The sequence below is a fragment of the Taurulus bubalis genome (genome assembly GCF_910589615.1).
Source record: "Taurulus bubalis genome assembly, chromosome: 18".
In the NCBI taxonomy this organism is placed as follows: domain Eukaryota; kingdom Metazoa; phylum Chordata; class Actinopteri; order Perciformes; family Cottidae; genus Taurulus; species Taurulus bubalis.
In genome coordinates this window covers 11,290,371-11,306,903 of record NC_136606.1, presented here as the reverse complement: position 1 = coordinate 11,306,903, position 16,533 = coordinate 11,290,371, and the positions used below count along the sequence as shown (strand labels likewise).

Below are 16,533 nucleotides of genomic sequence, written 5' to 3'. Positions count from 1 at the left end.
TACACTATTAATCTTAAAATGCCCTACAGCATCTCAGGATCTGAAAAACATACTTAAAAAAAAATCAAGTCCAAGTTTCAAAACACCAACAGTGACCTGGAAGGGGAATTTGGGGATTTGGTCTTTTGTGGGGCAACAAAACAAAACCAGGTAAGGTAAGGTGGTCTAGCCTAAAATATATATATATATATATATATATATATATATATATATATATATATATATATATATATATATATATATATATATATATTTTTTTTTTTTTTTTTTTTTTAAGCTGCTATAACATATATTGTTTTAACAATTGATCCAATGACTGTTTGCAAAATGAAAGTGAGCCCGCCACATTGTCATGTACCCACAGAGAAATGTCAGCTGCCCCCCAGCTAGCGTCTTTCCGCTAATTTCCAGCTCACAGCTCTCCTTTTAGCTCTGATTTTGATCTCCACCAATGCCTGTGGGAAATATCTGGCTCTCTAGCTGTTAAATCCTCCACTTTCATCACCAGCTACATGCTAACTTTGTCTGTCTGCTGTTTGTTGCTAGGCAGGTAGTGCACAGTGCGTTTAAAGCTCTTTTCTTTTGCAGAAAGCAGCTCAGTGCTGCGTCTGAAAACAACACTATGAGAGGTGAAAATGAACCAAAATAGTAAAGTTGTAGGCTATGAAACCAAAACAAGCTAAAAGCTGCTATAACCAATTACCTGATAGTTATCTATGGCTTTGATGCTTATCAAAGCCATAGATAACTATCACGTTACACATAACTTTGCGACCCCTTTCCCATGTGAGTCATTTGTTTATAGGCAAATGTTAATTAAATATCCATCATTTAAAATCATAATATTCTGGTTCTATTCTTATTGCACATTTGTTTGTATGTAAAATAAATGAATGTAGAGTTTTTTGCACCTACTATTTGCTTTGGTGAAATTCCTTCGGCGTTAATGTAATGTGGTGGGAAATTTAACAAGAATAACATGAGTGTGAAGTTTATGTGTGAAGTGCTCTGCGTTCACTGAAAATATTACATATTTTACCTCTGGGCCAACATCTAATCTACAGCTCCTTTGAAGTGTCAAAACATGTTTGTGAATGGAGAGACTGAATGGCAGACAGGCTCACCTGCAGCAAACTGAAATTGACCATTTAAGGCTTGAAGAAACGTTGGACAGACGAGAGGAAAATATTCATATAACGGCTGACCTTTTCTATTTACCACAGTGATGCTTAACCTGGGAAACATGTACCTGGTGTGAGACTGACGCACACATTTCTCAAAGGTCATGTTATTCAGCTCGTCAAAGAGGAGACCATCCCGCTGATAGAAAGAAAGCTATATGGGTGACGGTGAGTGCAGACACGTGTTTTCGGCAATTTTCAGCATTTAGTTCATCTTTATGTCGTCAAAAAATACAGTATGGTACAAAGCCACAGGATTAAAATTAATTGAGAATCCACACACTGTTCTCTGGCAGCAGATTGTTTACTTGTTTGTCGGGTGCATGTGTGTGCCAATTCTTCACTGGTGAACTGAGCCAATTTGTGTGTATGTCTGTGCGCGTCTTTGCACTGTATGAGGGGGAATAGTCTGTTGAGGTTATGGAGGGTGCAGTGTGGGGTGATGAATAGGATGCTTTTGTGCTCAGTCTCTCAACTGTCTGCAAACCAGTGATGGAGAGAATAGTGAGAGAGAAAGGGGATGAGGTGAGGGAGATAAAATAGAGGGGGAGGAGATGAGAGAGACACCGTAGTGTGGGGAGTACAGGTGAGACGTGAGGTGAGAGAATGGGTGGAAAGGTGAGGAAGAGGAGGGGAATGTGAGAAAGGAAAGGAGAGAGAGACTACTTGTGCATTCAAGAACACTGCACCGTTGTCTCTTCAGCCAACAAAGAGACAAAGAAGTTGGCTAATGTAGGAAATCGTTGCCATTCATGTCAGTGGAAAAAGAAAACAAATGTCCCAGCAAAAAAAATGAAGAGAAAGTGCCCCGGCTGGTAGTTTTGATCACTCTGAAGAACACAGACCTGACCTCGTGGCCTCAACCTTCACACTTAGTGGGGTTTGGAAATGAGCCAATCATATTGACAGATGCTGATGAGTTCAGGCGGAGCTGTTGGTCTGGCCACTTTAATATCGCATAAGGAGAACCATTCAACTGTACTACTTTCTAATACAAAATAATGTATAATGCATTTTAAATGGCACAGCATTACAATAGTGGGCGAGAGCATTAGAAGGTCAACTGTGATGCAAAGTCTTGATATGTGATATTTGAAAGACCTTTAAAGCACTAAAAAAAAAACATTAAAAAACCATCACATGAGGTGGAAAACACCCAGGACCTTTCTGTCCTAAACCTGAGAAGGCACAACCTGACAGGTAGGGCTGAGTTTTGACTCGTGGTCCTTTTATGGTACCTTTTGAAATGTGTCTGTAGAGCATCATATCAAAAACTGTCAGAAAATGAAAGCTGGCAGTGAAAGCTTGGTTTTCTACGATTGTAAATGGAATGTCTCTGGGTTTTAGACTGTAGGGAAAGACTAGTGACATGAAGATGAAGTCACCTTGGGCTTTAAGAAATGATGACACACACTTTCATCCATTTTATAAAGCCAACAATGAATCAATTGATCATGAAAAGATGCAGATAATTATATAGTTATTCAAATAATCAATAGTTGCATCTCTACTGGCATCAAATGGTTGGTCAGACGTCTGATCGTGTTTACTCATCCTTTGAAGAGATAGTTCCTCCTTTGATCCAGAATAATTTTGCCAATTTTCATCAATGTTTTTGATTTAGGCAACATGTTTATATAAAAAATTAAAGAACTTGCATTTCATAGCTGAATGGATTAATCAATACGTTGATGAGTAGACAGGCAGAAAATTAATCTTCATAACTTCAAAAGACAAAATGCCAAAAAATACACTTGTTTCAGAATGTAAAATGAGCCTTTTACATAAGATTTGGGATACAACAAACCATATGAAGATGTCGCCCTGGGATTTGGGAACTTTTGGTGGTAAATGTTTTCTTTTCTCTTTACTTATAGATCATAGATGTAATCAATTGATTAAAACATTAGAATAGATTAATAAATAATGAAAATAATCTTTACTTATGGCTCTTTTTGGTTGATTTAGTCCAAGTAGGAATGAATAAATCCTATATTTCTCAAAGTAATATGTTTGTAATGGAACAAACATCTCATATCAGAGAGTATTGAAACATGTAAACTCATTCTTCAGTATGTTGTACAATTGGCTGCAATTTAGTGAAGATGAATCCTAAGAAGTATAGAGGCCTGTGTATCTCCTTGTCCATGATACTACATCTGAGTCTCCTTCTGTTTTGACTCTGTTCAGCAAATCAAGTGTCTCGCCACAGCCATAAACATTATTTAACTAGACAAATATGATATGAAGTAAAATATGCTGTTTGATACTCACAATGCTAAATATCATCCCTTTGTTCCTGATTTTCCAGTGAGAGCACACATGTGTCACACATTTTGATCTTCATCTCCCTCAAAACACTTGAAATTAAGCCATTTGGCAATGATGAGGTATTTTCTTCCCCATAGAAGAAAAAAAACAGGAATAATCACAGAAATGTACTCTATTGGTGCCTGTTGATTCAGGCACACAAAAATCGTACTTCTGCTCCATGTTTTGTTGTTTCTTTCTCTAACTGAATCAGAATGAGAATCGGCGCTGGCATAACTAACCCTAGCATGGACAGATAAATACTTTCTGTCTACCCACACCAGGGTCCTCTGAGGCCATCGCAGTATGGCTTTTCTATGATGAAACGGCAGTGAGCGGTGGAGGGCTGAGGGAGGAAGTGGGCGACCAGGACACAAACTGTTATTCTCCTCAAACAGCAGGATGAGATGTGGAGCTGGCAGAGATATGGCATCCATACCTCGAGCACAGCCAACGCAGCGTGCATCCTCAGTTGCTTTGCAAAGTCACACACACACACCCTCTTTCTCTGAGTGCATCTAGCTAACAGCATATGCAAGAAATAAATAAACTGAGCCAACTGTATGTGAGCAAACTAATTAGCATGTCAACAACAACAAACGTCTTGCGCTTTCATTTGTTACATCAAGCTTGTGTTGTGCGAGGCCTTTAGGGGCGGAAAAGGTCGCTCTTACTCAACAACAATTGCTCTTAAATAACAATCAAAGACAACCTCAAATGCAGCGAACAATAGTAGAATAATATTGATGAAGCCAGGTGATGATGTGAGGAGGCAGACATCATTAGCCTCCATCATCACACTTCATCAAAGGAGAGGGAGTGTGCCCGCTCTGTTGGCGTAATGAGCTGGAAGCATGAACAAAAGCAGATGGCTTTATGAGTCAGACAATAAGGCGCTCATGATTGAATCTATATCATTCATTTCAATTTACGCAGTCTAGCCATTTTTCTCCTTCCTGTACCTCAATTTAAATCCATTATCAAGGCACATTGAAGGGCTGCCATCACACCAAATCAGCTGGATTTCAATGGGACTTTTCAGTGCTGGGGATAATTCATCATCACTGAAAGAGAGTTAAAGTACAGTATGGCTCTGACTGATAATAATAGGCTGATGATAATGTGTATAGTGATAAATGGCATCCCCAGTATTCCCATTATGTTGTACATCCTAGAATCCATAAAGCACTGTGTGAATTATCACCCTGCAGCATGATGGAGACACTTACGGCCTGTGGTGCTCAAATGTAAGTGACCTTATTAGGGTCAGTTATGGTGTGGTTTATGTCTTTTAAAATACTTTAACAAAGTATCTCAGTTAGCTCATTATTATAGCGCTTTTAACTCCTTAAGATTGGTAGTTTACCCCTTATCCCTTATATAACCACAGCTCTGGTAGAAACGCGTGTTAGCCGTTTGTAACCTTACACAGAAAACTACACAGGGCCTAACTTTTCTCAATGAAAATAAAGTTACAGGCTAGAGGATGATAATAATGATGGAAATGTGACTTACAACTACAACCACATGGCAACGCCAGCCGTCAATCATCTGGACTACAGAAGTATGTTTCACAGAGAACAGAGAGAAACTTGGCCGCTGCTCGTGCTGCTCTAATCTGTTTTTCCTCTTGAAGAGCTCGCAGCAGGACGGCTGCCTATGGAGCAATTAAAGCCTCTTTCTTAATCCAGCCGCCCGTGATGCTAGAAGACGGCAAAACAACTGGAACTCCACGTCCTCTTCCTCCTCCTCCTCCTCCTCCTCCTCCTCCTCCTCCTCCTCTTTCTCCACCGCACCAGACAGCAAGTGCAACAGTACTCACCCCCAGTTTCTTACTCCGTATCCTCACGTATCCCTGTTTGACTATATCGTTGAAGTTGGAAGCCATGGTGAGGGGAAGCGGGTCGCTTCCTGCTCGAGGTGGGAAATGAAACAAAGTAACCTCTTTTTTTGTTGTTGTATCGGGAAGCGGAATGTGTTACTTTAGGGTCGCGCGGTGAGACATCCAGCGGCGGGAGAGCGGGCGGTGGGCAACCTGCTCCTGTGTCAGCGCTCAGGCTGCCCGGCTTCGGCGGCGCGATCCATCCGCGCGAGGAGGGAGATACCATTCAGTCAGCTGATTCACTTTGAGCCGGAGAGGAGAGCAGAGGAGGAGAGCGCAGGAGGGGCGCGCTTCCTGGACCACACCATCCCCGAAACAGAGAGGGGGGTGGGGGAGAACTGCTGCGCATGGAGAGAAGGAGTAGAGGCATCTCTCTCATTCCAGCGGGGATACAGAGTTTTCAATATATATATATATATATATATATATATATATATATATATATATATATATATATATATATATATATATATTTGCACCATTGTTAACTTATTACTCTAACATTGTGAGAAGGGCCTACTGTAGTGGACAATCATTATTTCCTCCATTTCTCTAGTAAAAAAACAACATTTTATTAGGTTTGCCAATCGGCATTGGTCGTCCTACCTTGCCTTAAGGCCTACTCCAAAATGCCTACTATTTAAGTGCACAGCCAGATCTCTTTTTTAATTGTTTAGCCTTACCAGCAAACATTAGTCACTATAAGCAACCTGGCTGGTGTTTTATGTATTTGTTTGTTGGTTTGATAGGGACAAAGCACATTAATGGACATCAAATACAAGATGTAAACAAACAACTGGAGTTGCCAAGGATGGTTATGTACATGCATAGTCCTGTAGTGTTTTTTAAGCTTAGTTTGTCACATTTGGACTTGCACATCTATGTAAAATGAGTTGTTTATGTGTATATTACAATGCATAAAATATGATAATTAATAAGGGATATTATTATGAAGGATTTTGATTTTCCTGTATTTCTTCTCTGCCATGAGCACACGAGGTTCTATGAATACTTTTCAGTCCCTATGATGGTAACACAAACAGAAACATTACAAGTGAAAATTAACAGATACAAATATGCCATACTCAAGTAGAAAATGGTGTGCTTCATGTAAAGTTCAAAGGGATCACCGCTCTGGTTTACCTTAAACTATTGTTTTTTCATGTTTTTTTAAACAAGCAGACAATTAAAAAAATTATCAAGCGATACATTTGTTGGCAACACTTTTGGTTGATTGGCATTTTTGTCTGAAACTTTTAAATATGAATTGCTACCGGCTTCTCAAATATGAGGATTTGCTGCTCTGCTTTCTCTAATGTGGTATCAAATTAAATGTATTTGGGTTTCAGAGTGTATGGTTGAGAAAAAGAATCACTAAAGATGTCACAATTAATAAATACACAAACAAGGAATAGATCATTAATGAAAATAAAATCAGCAGAGCAATAGTATCAATAATACAACATAACCATTAGTTGCAGTCTTAATATTTTTAGACACCAGGTCTAGGTGGTGACTATAAATTGCAACAATGACTTGACTCAACCTTTTATTTCACATGGCAGTGAAGGGCTAACTGGACACACACACACACACACACGCACACACACACACACACACACACACACACACACACACACACACACACACACACACACACACACACACACACACACACACACACACACACCGACCTGGAGTCAACCTGTAACAGCACATTGTAAGGTTCTTCCATAACCTATACAGGCCACTGTGCTAAGTCCTGGCAGGTGTGACCATTGATCATATTGATCACTAAAATACAAATTATTAAGGTCAAGATAAATGTGCTTCACTTGGTCATTTGTAGCACTCAACATGCTTTATATCACTTGCTTAGTGAATTTCAAACATGACTTTTGGAGTAAATAATACCCCCCCCGACAATATGTTCAAAGACAATATGCAAATGTACAACAGAGCCTAGTGTTTAGACTAATTCACAAAACAGTTTTTTACATTGCATTTTGGTCATTATTACCTGTCTGAGTATGAATATGATTTCCATATTTTTCACCAGACAGCCCGTGAATAAGGAAACACACTTGCCAGTGTGTGAGCACTGTGTTTTGTCATTATTAGGTGCGGTGGCCTTGACTTGACTTGATGTTGTTTGATTTGTTGAATAATAGAAACTGGCTCATCCAGTAAAGGATCAAATACATTGTAAGCAGTACAGACTGTACAAAGCATACAGCAACCGCCTGCAGCTTGTTTGTATATTGTTGATACAATGCTGCAGATTGGCAATCAAAAAGCTCTGAGAATAAGAGCACAGGAACACATTTTGATCCCTGCCAAAGCTATAATCCTGATCGGGATGTAGTGAGAGGCGTAACTCCGGTTGTGCAATTGCAGAGAGTGAAATCCTCGGTATTGGGAGCAGATGGCTCAGGTATATTGATATGAGGGTCTACCATTACTTATGTTGATTAAAATGTGGAGAAGAGAGATGAGCTTATGTAACAGAGTTATATAAACAACTGATCACTTCAGGAATACTTCTTCACAGATTCATTTATTTTACTCTCTTCAATCAAACAATATGAAAGCATCATAAATTAAATGTGTCAGTATCAAAAAACAGATAAATGAGGACACCAACATTGTATTTTTCCTGGCTCTGCACAATTACCCTATTGCTAATGTATATTGTTCTGTTGCTCTGAAAGAAAAATGTAATCCGCTGAGAAACAGAGGAGCTTTGTTCAGTGCATATAGATGGCTGCCACTCTGAGAAGTGCTATTATGCCAAGTGTCAGCATTTGAATACAGAGGTAAAACTCAATGACTGTATTTTCTGTCCTGTCTGTTCATCATATTCAGCAAGCCGCCGCCCCTCCAACAAACAGCTTGACTTTGATAGTTGTCATATCTCCGTGGAAGAGTCCTCAAATTTCAGACTTGTCAAAGTTGTTTTGTCTTCATAATCCTCTTTGTACAACATGGCCCCATTCCATTTGCACTGCCTTGTCATCCTCCCTCTACGAAACCAATGCTGACAGCAACAACGTCTTTTGATTGCACGGAATATTGTGCTCTGGTGTCATTACAGAGAGCTGTCCTAGTTTGGGAGGAAGTAATTGCCTGCTGCGTTACAAGACCAACAACCAGTTTGGCCTCAGTTGGTCGCAGGTAGCGAGGCTCAGCGTGCAGGCCGCCACACAAACCGACATATGGCCCCGACATACATGAGCGGCTGCCAACAGGGTCAAATGTGTGGAGAGTCACTCAGGAGCAGAGGGACCTTCATCAAGGTCAAGAGCCAAGCAGCCAATATCTGCTGAGCTGCGGAAAACAACTCTTGTCCAATATGAGCAATTTATCAGCTATTGACCTCATAATCATCCCCATTTTTCATCGACGTTCCGCATCACATTCCGCATCACATATCACATATCGTCTACGATGATTAATACTAGGAAGACCGAGCTGCCCATCGAGAAACCATATCATCCATTAAAGCACTTCAAAACAAGTACGGTACCCCTGAATAGTTTATTTAGTCACAGCAGAGCAAAGCAAACTTTAGATGGTTTTGACGGTCTGGTGAAATAATATAATGGTCTTTTGCATTAGATGCTCAGTTTGTCTCAGTGCTATTCGGCAAACATTCACGAGCCCGAGCTGCTAAATAATTAACACATTCTAAAAAGATAAGCAGAGGTGAATGAGTGGAAGAGGGGGAGAGAGAAAGAGAGAGAGAGAGAGAGAGAGAGAGAGAGAGAGAGAGAGAGAGAGCTATGCATCCACTCTTCGTTGTTTGCCAGGTAAGCATTTTTTACATGTAGGCGGAGGAGTGAAAATAGAGATCACACAGGCAGAGTTATGGTAATGATCTGCTCCGGGTTCTTGTACTCAAGCTTTTTACAGCAAGCAGTATCAGCCTGATATGTTAATAGGCACAATGGGATTTGGGTTTGATTAAATGTCAATGCCTGAAGGGAAAAAAAGGAAAAAAAACAAGTGTGGCAAAAGAAGGGAAGAAAAAAAAGCCCATTTCTCAGAATAAGAGATGTGGGCTGTTCTGAGCTCAGTGGGTCCTTGGCCATCCAAGGAGGACATTGGTTAGTCACACAATAAAGGACAGCTAAGGTTGTGGATAGTCCCAGAGGATCAAGCTGTGACATGTTTGTGATTTACTCCATAACAGCTAGAAGTAGAAGTGGTTGGAGGGCCTCTCTGTCCTTCTCTAGAAGGTGAGTCGTGAGACTGGGAGATTCAAGAGGGTCCTTTCCTTCAATCTCAGATAAGCGTATGAGTAGAGCGTATACCTATTACAAGGGTTCCTAACGTTACCAAATTAACCAAAAATGTTATCAGAAGAGCTGTGAATAAGATTTCAATTTGCAGCAGCTTCTGTGCTTGTTCAAACTCACGGCTGGCAGATACACCTTTCATGAATGTCCGTTCTAAATTCTGGTTTATCTACAATGAGATTAAGTGTGCATTTGCATTCAGGGAAGATTTATAATTGTAAATGAGCGCATGGCTGAGAAAATCAACTTCAGAGGTAAACTGTGTAGGTACACTTACGATCATTATGGTAATGGAGGAGGATGAAGGGTAAGGAAAGTGAGTGAGGGGAAGCAGGAAAGAGATGCAGATGGATGAGGGTGAAGCAGAGGGGAACATAAAAATAGGAAGAAGAGAGGAAAGAGCATGATAACGATGAATAGAGAAGAAGTGGCTCATTCTCATGGAAAGGCCATACCTCCTGCTGGTTTGACCCAGTCATAGTGTCCTAAATTGGGGTCCATCTGATGCCACAGTGAGGCTGACCCCGGGGTTGGATCTCTGGAGACGTAGCTGCTCTGTTGCTGTGGTGTTTCTCATAGAAAACGACCGGGGGAGGCGGAATCCATCACACTCAGCTCCTCCTGGAAGACAAGAGGAGTAAGATAGGTTTCTCCCCCCACTAGCACAAGAGCGATGAGACACCTCTTTCTTTATTTCTTTCTTTCTTCTTCCTCTTCTTCTTTTTCATGCCACGCAGCTATTTCGGAGACACAGAGGCAGAATTCCTAGACTGTGTATTATCAAGTGAATTAGGGACTGGTCTTGGATCACTGACCTGGTCCTTCATGTGGCCATCTCATTTATTTTAATCTTCTTTCCTTGTCAGAGATATTTGATAAATTAGATCCCACGGTCCTTTGGATTAATTAATATATTGTGGAGTTATTAATCAGTCGGCATAATATCTTTTTAATTCAATTTCATGTGATAAAAACGTTAATATTTTTATTTTCAACACATTATTTTGAATTTACAAGACTGAATTCATGTCTGTTGTCCTTTATTATGAATGTTTTCTTTCTCCTGTACCCTTCACAGTGAGGGTCAACTACAGAAGACCTGACAGGAAACTAGTAGTGATTCATGCTGAAGGACACCACAGCAAGGCAGATAATAAATGTCAAGAGGGTGTAATCCAGGGTCTTGATCTCAGGCCGCAAAACCTGCACCCCCTGAATCTCAAGCTCTTTAAACACTGGGTAATTACACATTCATCAACTCATGTGGCGCTGCCTCTCTTTAACTCATCACTGCCTCTCTTTAACTCATCACTGCCTCTCTTGCCCCCAGAAAAGAGTGGAGATATACAAGCGTGACTAATGTGTATGCCCTGTAGAGGGCAATATTGTCTGCTGCGTTAGGGGGAGTACTTTGAAAGGGCTCTTTAAATGTCTTCATGTTTCTACTCTATGACAATGATATAGCTGTACTTGTTCAACAATTTAACAAGGTGATGAATGAGCAACATATAAGTTGTGGAATTGAAGTTCTATTTTGCTGCAGAAAAACGAAAATCAATCAGTTTGAGTGCTGGGGATTCAACACAAGTTACATTATCCCAAATAAAAACCAAGATGCTCTGTTGTTGCTGAAATATAGAAGAAGATGTCTTTATCACCGTGCATCTAATTTGTCAAGTTGAGTTTCATGGATTTCTTTGCAAAAGGTGTCTGGTCCCTCAGCTCAGTGTGAAAACAGTTTGAACAAGTATGATCAGAGTAGACGAGGGTCAAATTTGGCTGAAACTGCTCCCTGAGAGCTGCAGGTTATTGGCTTCCTTATTTAATCTGACAGATTTAATATAAAACAGGTGATGCTTGTGCTTCTCTCAATGGCCGTGGCTTGTGGGTCCTTCTTCGGGATTGGCAGAAGCACATGACTCCAGTGCTCACCGTCCAGGTCGGGACAAAGCTACTCTTTTACCTCCAGGGCCCGCTTCACAACGGCTCATGTGTGAGCATGGAAAAAGAGTGGAAATCAAACCTCCTCTGTAAATACACGAAAGGTCAGTGATGACGTCAGAGTCCGGGGACAGCCTCCTCCGTGATTTTGCGGCCTGTCGCCGACGCCTGATTCCTTGCAGCTCTTTATATTCTGCACTCTTTGCTCCCTGACGGTGATCCCAATGTGAATACACCAAAAGACTTCTGTTATAATTGTGTTTGGTGTATCACCCGCTGCACATAAGTCTGGGGACCGAACTACGTAGAGCAGGCAGCTACAAAAGGAAGAATACATTTTGCTGACTCGTGCAAAAAACATTCAAACAAACATATTCTGGGACTCCTTTTGATGTAGTTTACTATGAACTGTAGTTTCTCGTGACTTTTTTCATGCTGCGCTCTTCTCCCACTACCCGTGGGCCCTCTAGGCCTTGGCCCAAAGACTCTCCCTCTTTATTTTTCTTCTATTATGACTGACTGCAAAGAAGTGTGCCCATCTAGCATGCATGGCCATGACCCTCAACTCGACTGTATGTAGCTTTTTCAAAGTGTTCCTTGTTGTCTTGCCAGACGTCTCATACTCTGCTTCTCTTCTTCCGCAACATTTATTTTTCTTTCCTTTGCAAACAAGTGTTTGTTTTACTCGCAGGTCGTCTGATTGTGTCTCGGATAGGGCAGGGCTCTTTAAAACTCAATCCATTTCCTCTAATATTCATGACTTTGCGTGTGGAGAATGATGCCACATTGCTAAACTAGCTTAGTTTGTATTATTATCATTAATGCAATCACATCTGGAGGATAAACAGGACACCTCTGCTGGACAGCTCACTTGTAGAAATGTGTTCTCTATAGGTAAGACTGCTAGAAACATTAATGAATTATCCAGCGATACAATGTGCCTTTACATGCCTTCAAAGAAGAGATGTTGATTATGTTTCGTAAATGTCCAGATGATGTGGACTGTCATTATTTATTCGGAGGGATAGATTTAACAGCAGTGCAGTCTGGGAGGCAGCCAGCCCCTCCCTGAGAGGTACTGTAAGCACAACTTTCCCTTCTCCACAGTGCCTGTTTTTGGAAAGGTTTTTTACATGTGGCCCACATCTGCATCCAGAGCATAAAACTGCTTCACTGACACCCATTTATACAAGAACAAATATCAATGTGAGTGTCTTATGTGTGCAAATTGTAAATCATCTGATAGACAGGTCCCCCATGGTAATAAATTAAGATGAATGTATCTGTTCATCATTGTATGCATACAGATATGTCTGTGTACAAGAGGGAAAAAGACAGTGAGAGACAGCACAATAGCTAACATGTGTATCTATATAGGTATATAGATACACATTATTGTGTTTAGCATAATCTGTCAGGAGTTACTTTGCCAGATGTTCTTGATTGGGTGTTTTACTCCTACCTGTAACCGAAATAATGTTGCAGGACCAAAAGCTCACATATTAATTAGTTTCCTATCAAACAAAGACGCCTTTTCTCTTGGAAAGCCTCATTTATTTGTGCTGGGCCGAAGAAAACAGGGAGTTTTTGATCTGTTGAAGCCTCTTGCAATTAACCTGGGACAACACATTGGCAAAGTCTGAGTTGCTGACATTGTGCAGCTGCTGTAGCTTCATCACTCTCCAATGGCACTATTTTGTTCCAGGACTTAATGTGCAGTACTAAAGCTTACATTGCAGATTATACCAGCATACAATAACCCTGCACATGAAGGTGACCATTGGTTTAACAATATTAGGTCACTACTCAGACCTCAGTCAAACCATCCAACATATTGTTTTATTGCAGTTTGATTTTCAATGCTTCACATGAGCACAGGCTAGAACAAAATATACACACAATCATTCAACAAATCTTCAATCATCCATTGTTGGCCCCTGATTGATTTTAAAGTATCAAGTTAAATATGTTGTATTCCAACTCAATGGTCTTAAGCACCAATTTATAAGATTTTCAATTTCAGTCAAGTAGTTGGGTGGGTTGGTCACAGCAGAGCCAGTTGGTAATGAATGTTTGTTATAAATCAAATGTCTAAGATTTGTCAGAGGTTTGTTTTAGCACAGAGGCCTAAAATAACTCGATAATTATATGAGTCACCTTGCCACTCAGGAAAAGCTTATTTTTTCTCCACCAAAGTACCCACTCCATCTTTTGCAAAAACACATTCACAGTGTGGCTATGTACATGTAATATTTGTGGATCATAAGGGGAAAAAGCCCACTCCCTGTCAGATTTTATGTTTTGTTCATCTGCCAAAGTAAAGGTTTGACAAGAAGGAACACAGTCATTACCACTGGCAACCATACCTTCTCACCTCGGTGCTGACGGCTTCCCTGACTGCATCACTGCTATCTGATTCCCATCCAACCACAGTGGGACAGGCGGCACAGACATAGCACATAAACAAACAGGTGAGCGAGTAAAAAAATACAATTAAACCCAAATATAAAGCACATGAACACACACACACACACACACACACACTCGCACACACACACACACACACACAGATATACGGCACAAACAAATGCACAAGCACATTCAAACTGTCTGCCTGCCTCTCTCGCTCTCTCGCTCTCTTGCTTTCTCGCTCTCTCGCTCTCCTCAGGTGTATATGGTCTCTTTGACACAGTCTGCCAGTCTGCTGCCATGCAGCGCCACATTTAGCCCTGCAAGAAGCGCCAGACTGCAGCTGAGCAGAGCACAGTGAGGAGGTTATTAATGGCCTTCCTTATTTTAAACGACAGTCTGAAAACACTGGTGGCACCATGCAGACCCTGCGAGCTGCAGCTTGTCTTTCATCCCATCTGTCTTCACGGCACTCAGTCTCCTTGGCCCTAATGGGCCTGTGGCTGTCGCTCTGTCAGTTTGCTCCTCACACACCCTTGTCCGTCTGGTGGGTCGCACATGAAGGAACACAACGATTGATCACCATCAATTCATGTGTTGCACCTCTTCCTTAATTATTTGAAATCATGCAGCATGTTGTACTAACTAAGTGTCCAACAATGCTATGAAACTGCTCCTGCTAAACTTTATTTCATGAAACTTGAATCTTGTAATGTTCTCATAAACTAGGAAAAGATGAAACATTCTGCAGATGCTATTCCGATGTCATGCTCATGCCGGTGTCAGAGAATCCAAACATCACGCTGCTTTCTTCAGCCTTCAAGTTATCTCTCTGCCATTTCCTATGTCCCTGTCTTCCTCCCTTTCACTACGCTCCTCATCCTTTTACCTTTCATTCTTCAGAGCCACGCCACCTATCACCACACCCAGCTGTGAGTTTTGACACCTGTCTGATGTATGCCTCTCTTTTCTCTCACAGGACCTGGGCGCACATGGACAGCCTATCAATCACTCGGCAGCGCTTTCTCCTGCAGAGCTAACCCAATCACTTGTGATTGGGTGTGATCGAAATGTGACGTGTCAGAGCGTAAATAAGTGAATGCTTGCACACATATTTGAACATGGTGTTGGATGCATGTTTTGGGGCAACTGTACGGTCTGAGTGAAGTAATATAAGTTGTCAACCTCATGCAGAGACGCACGCACACAGTGATCTCCCCTTTCCCATGGTTTCACGACCAATAAGTTGTTTTCCATATGTTGTGCGGGTCAGAGTACATGTAGCATGCGCTTCACCACATGTGCAATTAAATCTGCCAATGCAGATAGATATGTGGATACGATACCAACACATGTACGCCCATAAAGCAATACAAAATGAATTTAAGAAGATTGTATTCATATTGTGTCACTGACCCAGTTGCATCATGTAAGATTAAGTATCACTTGTCTGGGCAATAACAGAGACTGGCAGCCTGAGTCACAACCTATTGCAACCCTCCAGACATCATAACACTGCCGGACAAGGATATGGTGGGACCCATTACGGATTGGTCTTTTCGCTCCATTGCTGCTCAAAAGCAAATGAGGAGTGGCGACTCAGCTCCCTGGTGGCGGACCCTAGGAGGAAAGCTGGGACATTAAAAATCAAACGCTTCCGCTCTCCAAGGTTTGGATGAATAACCAGTCTGGATATCAGGGATGGGGTTGCCACATCCTGTGAGACTTTGGAGTCGGCAGTGCAGGCTTCTCCCTCAAATGCAGCAATGGATTTGGATTGGAAGTCCAGGGGATTGGGTTCAGTTGTCATTCAGCCCACAGAACCATCCACTTCAGTGACTCCCTGCGGTACTTTGATCTTTCACATTTGCTCTTACCCAGTGGATAAGTATGCAGAGTCAAACGACTCATCGCCAATGAGGTTTTGGAGCAGATTGTCAGCTTTAATGTGCGGGCATCATGACCCACACCAGCTGGACTGGTCCAGCACCACTGGCAGCATTCTGTGGACATGGCTCCTCAGTTTCAGAATGTCAATATTTGATAAGATATTGTATAGCTATTTTTCCTTTATATACTATTCAGAAATTGCTTGTCAAAGTCTGCAACTTAAAAATACTCACAGATTTATTTTTCACTAGGTTTGAGATAAATTGAGTCAGTGTGGTGTTTTTTGGTTCAGCAAACATGAGTATAAGAAATCTTCAAGAATAGGAATGAACCACATTATAATCACTGCCAGCAGGAAATGTAATATTAACACAAGTTTGAAGGAGACGTTTGTCAATTTCTAAGCTAAAATAAATCTGATTTTATTTCATGGAATGTTTGTATTTTCAAACACTTTGAAAGGTATTGATAATGACAACAAAGGCAATTTATAATACAATCAGATTTCTGACATGTTTAAGTGTATGTAGTCCAAATGTTAATATTTTTGTGAATGCATTTTGAGTGATATAAATATCAGAAGCCAATGCCTGAGAGAGAACAGTGTTGGTTGTAATATATT

General features: G+C 41.0%; 1 protein-coding gene across 2 annotated transcripts in view; it reads right to left on the bottom strand.

Annotated features, from left to right (window-relative positions):
- The window catches only part of dok6 (docking protein 6), a gene marked incomplete at both ends in the record, with an annotated part of 40,038 nt that extends 34,439 nt beyond the window's left edge, over positions 1-5,599 (bottom strand). The window contains 2 exons of one of the 2 annotated variants that reach the window (XM_079234522.1): positions 5,314-5,402; positions 5,474-5,599. In XM_079234522.1, the coding sequence (XP_079090648.1) occupies positions 5,314-5,379 (66 nt within the window). Of the gene's footprint in view, positions 1-5,313; positions 5,403-5,473 lie in introns of those variants that run through there. The other variant, XM_079234523.1, reaches the window with a different exon arrangement.
- Positions 5,600-16,533: the final 10,934 nt, after the last annotated feature.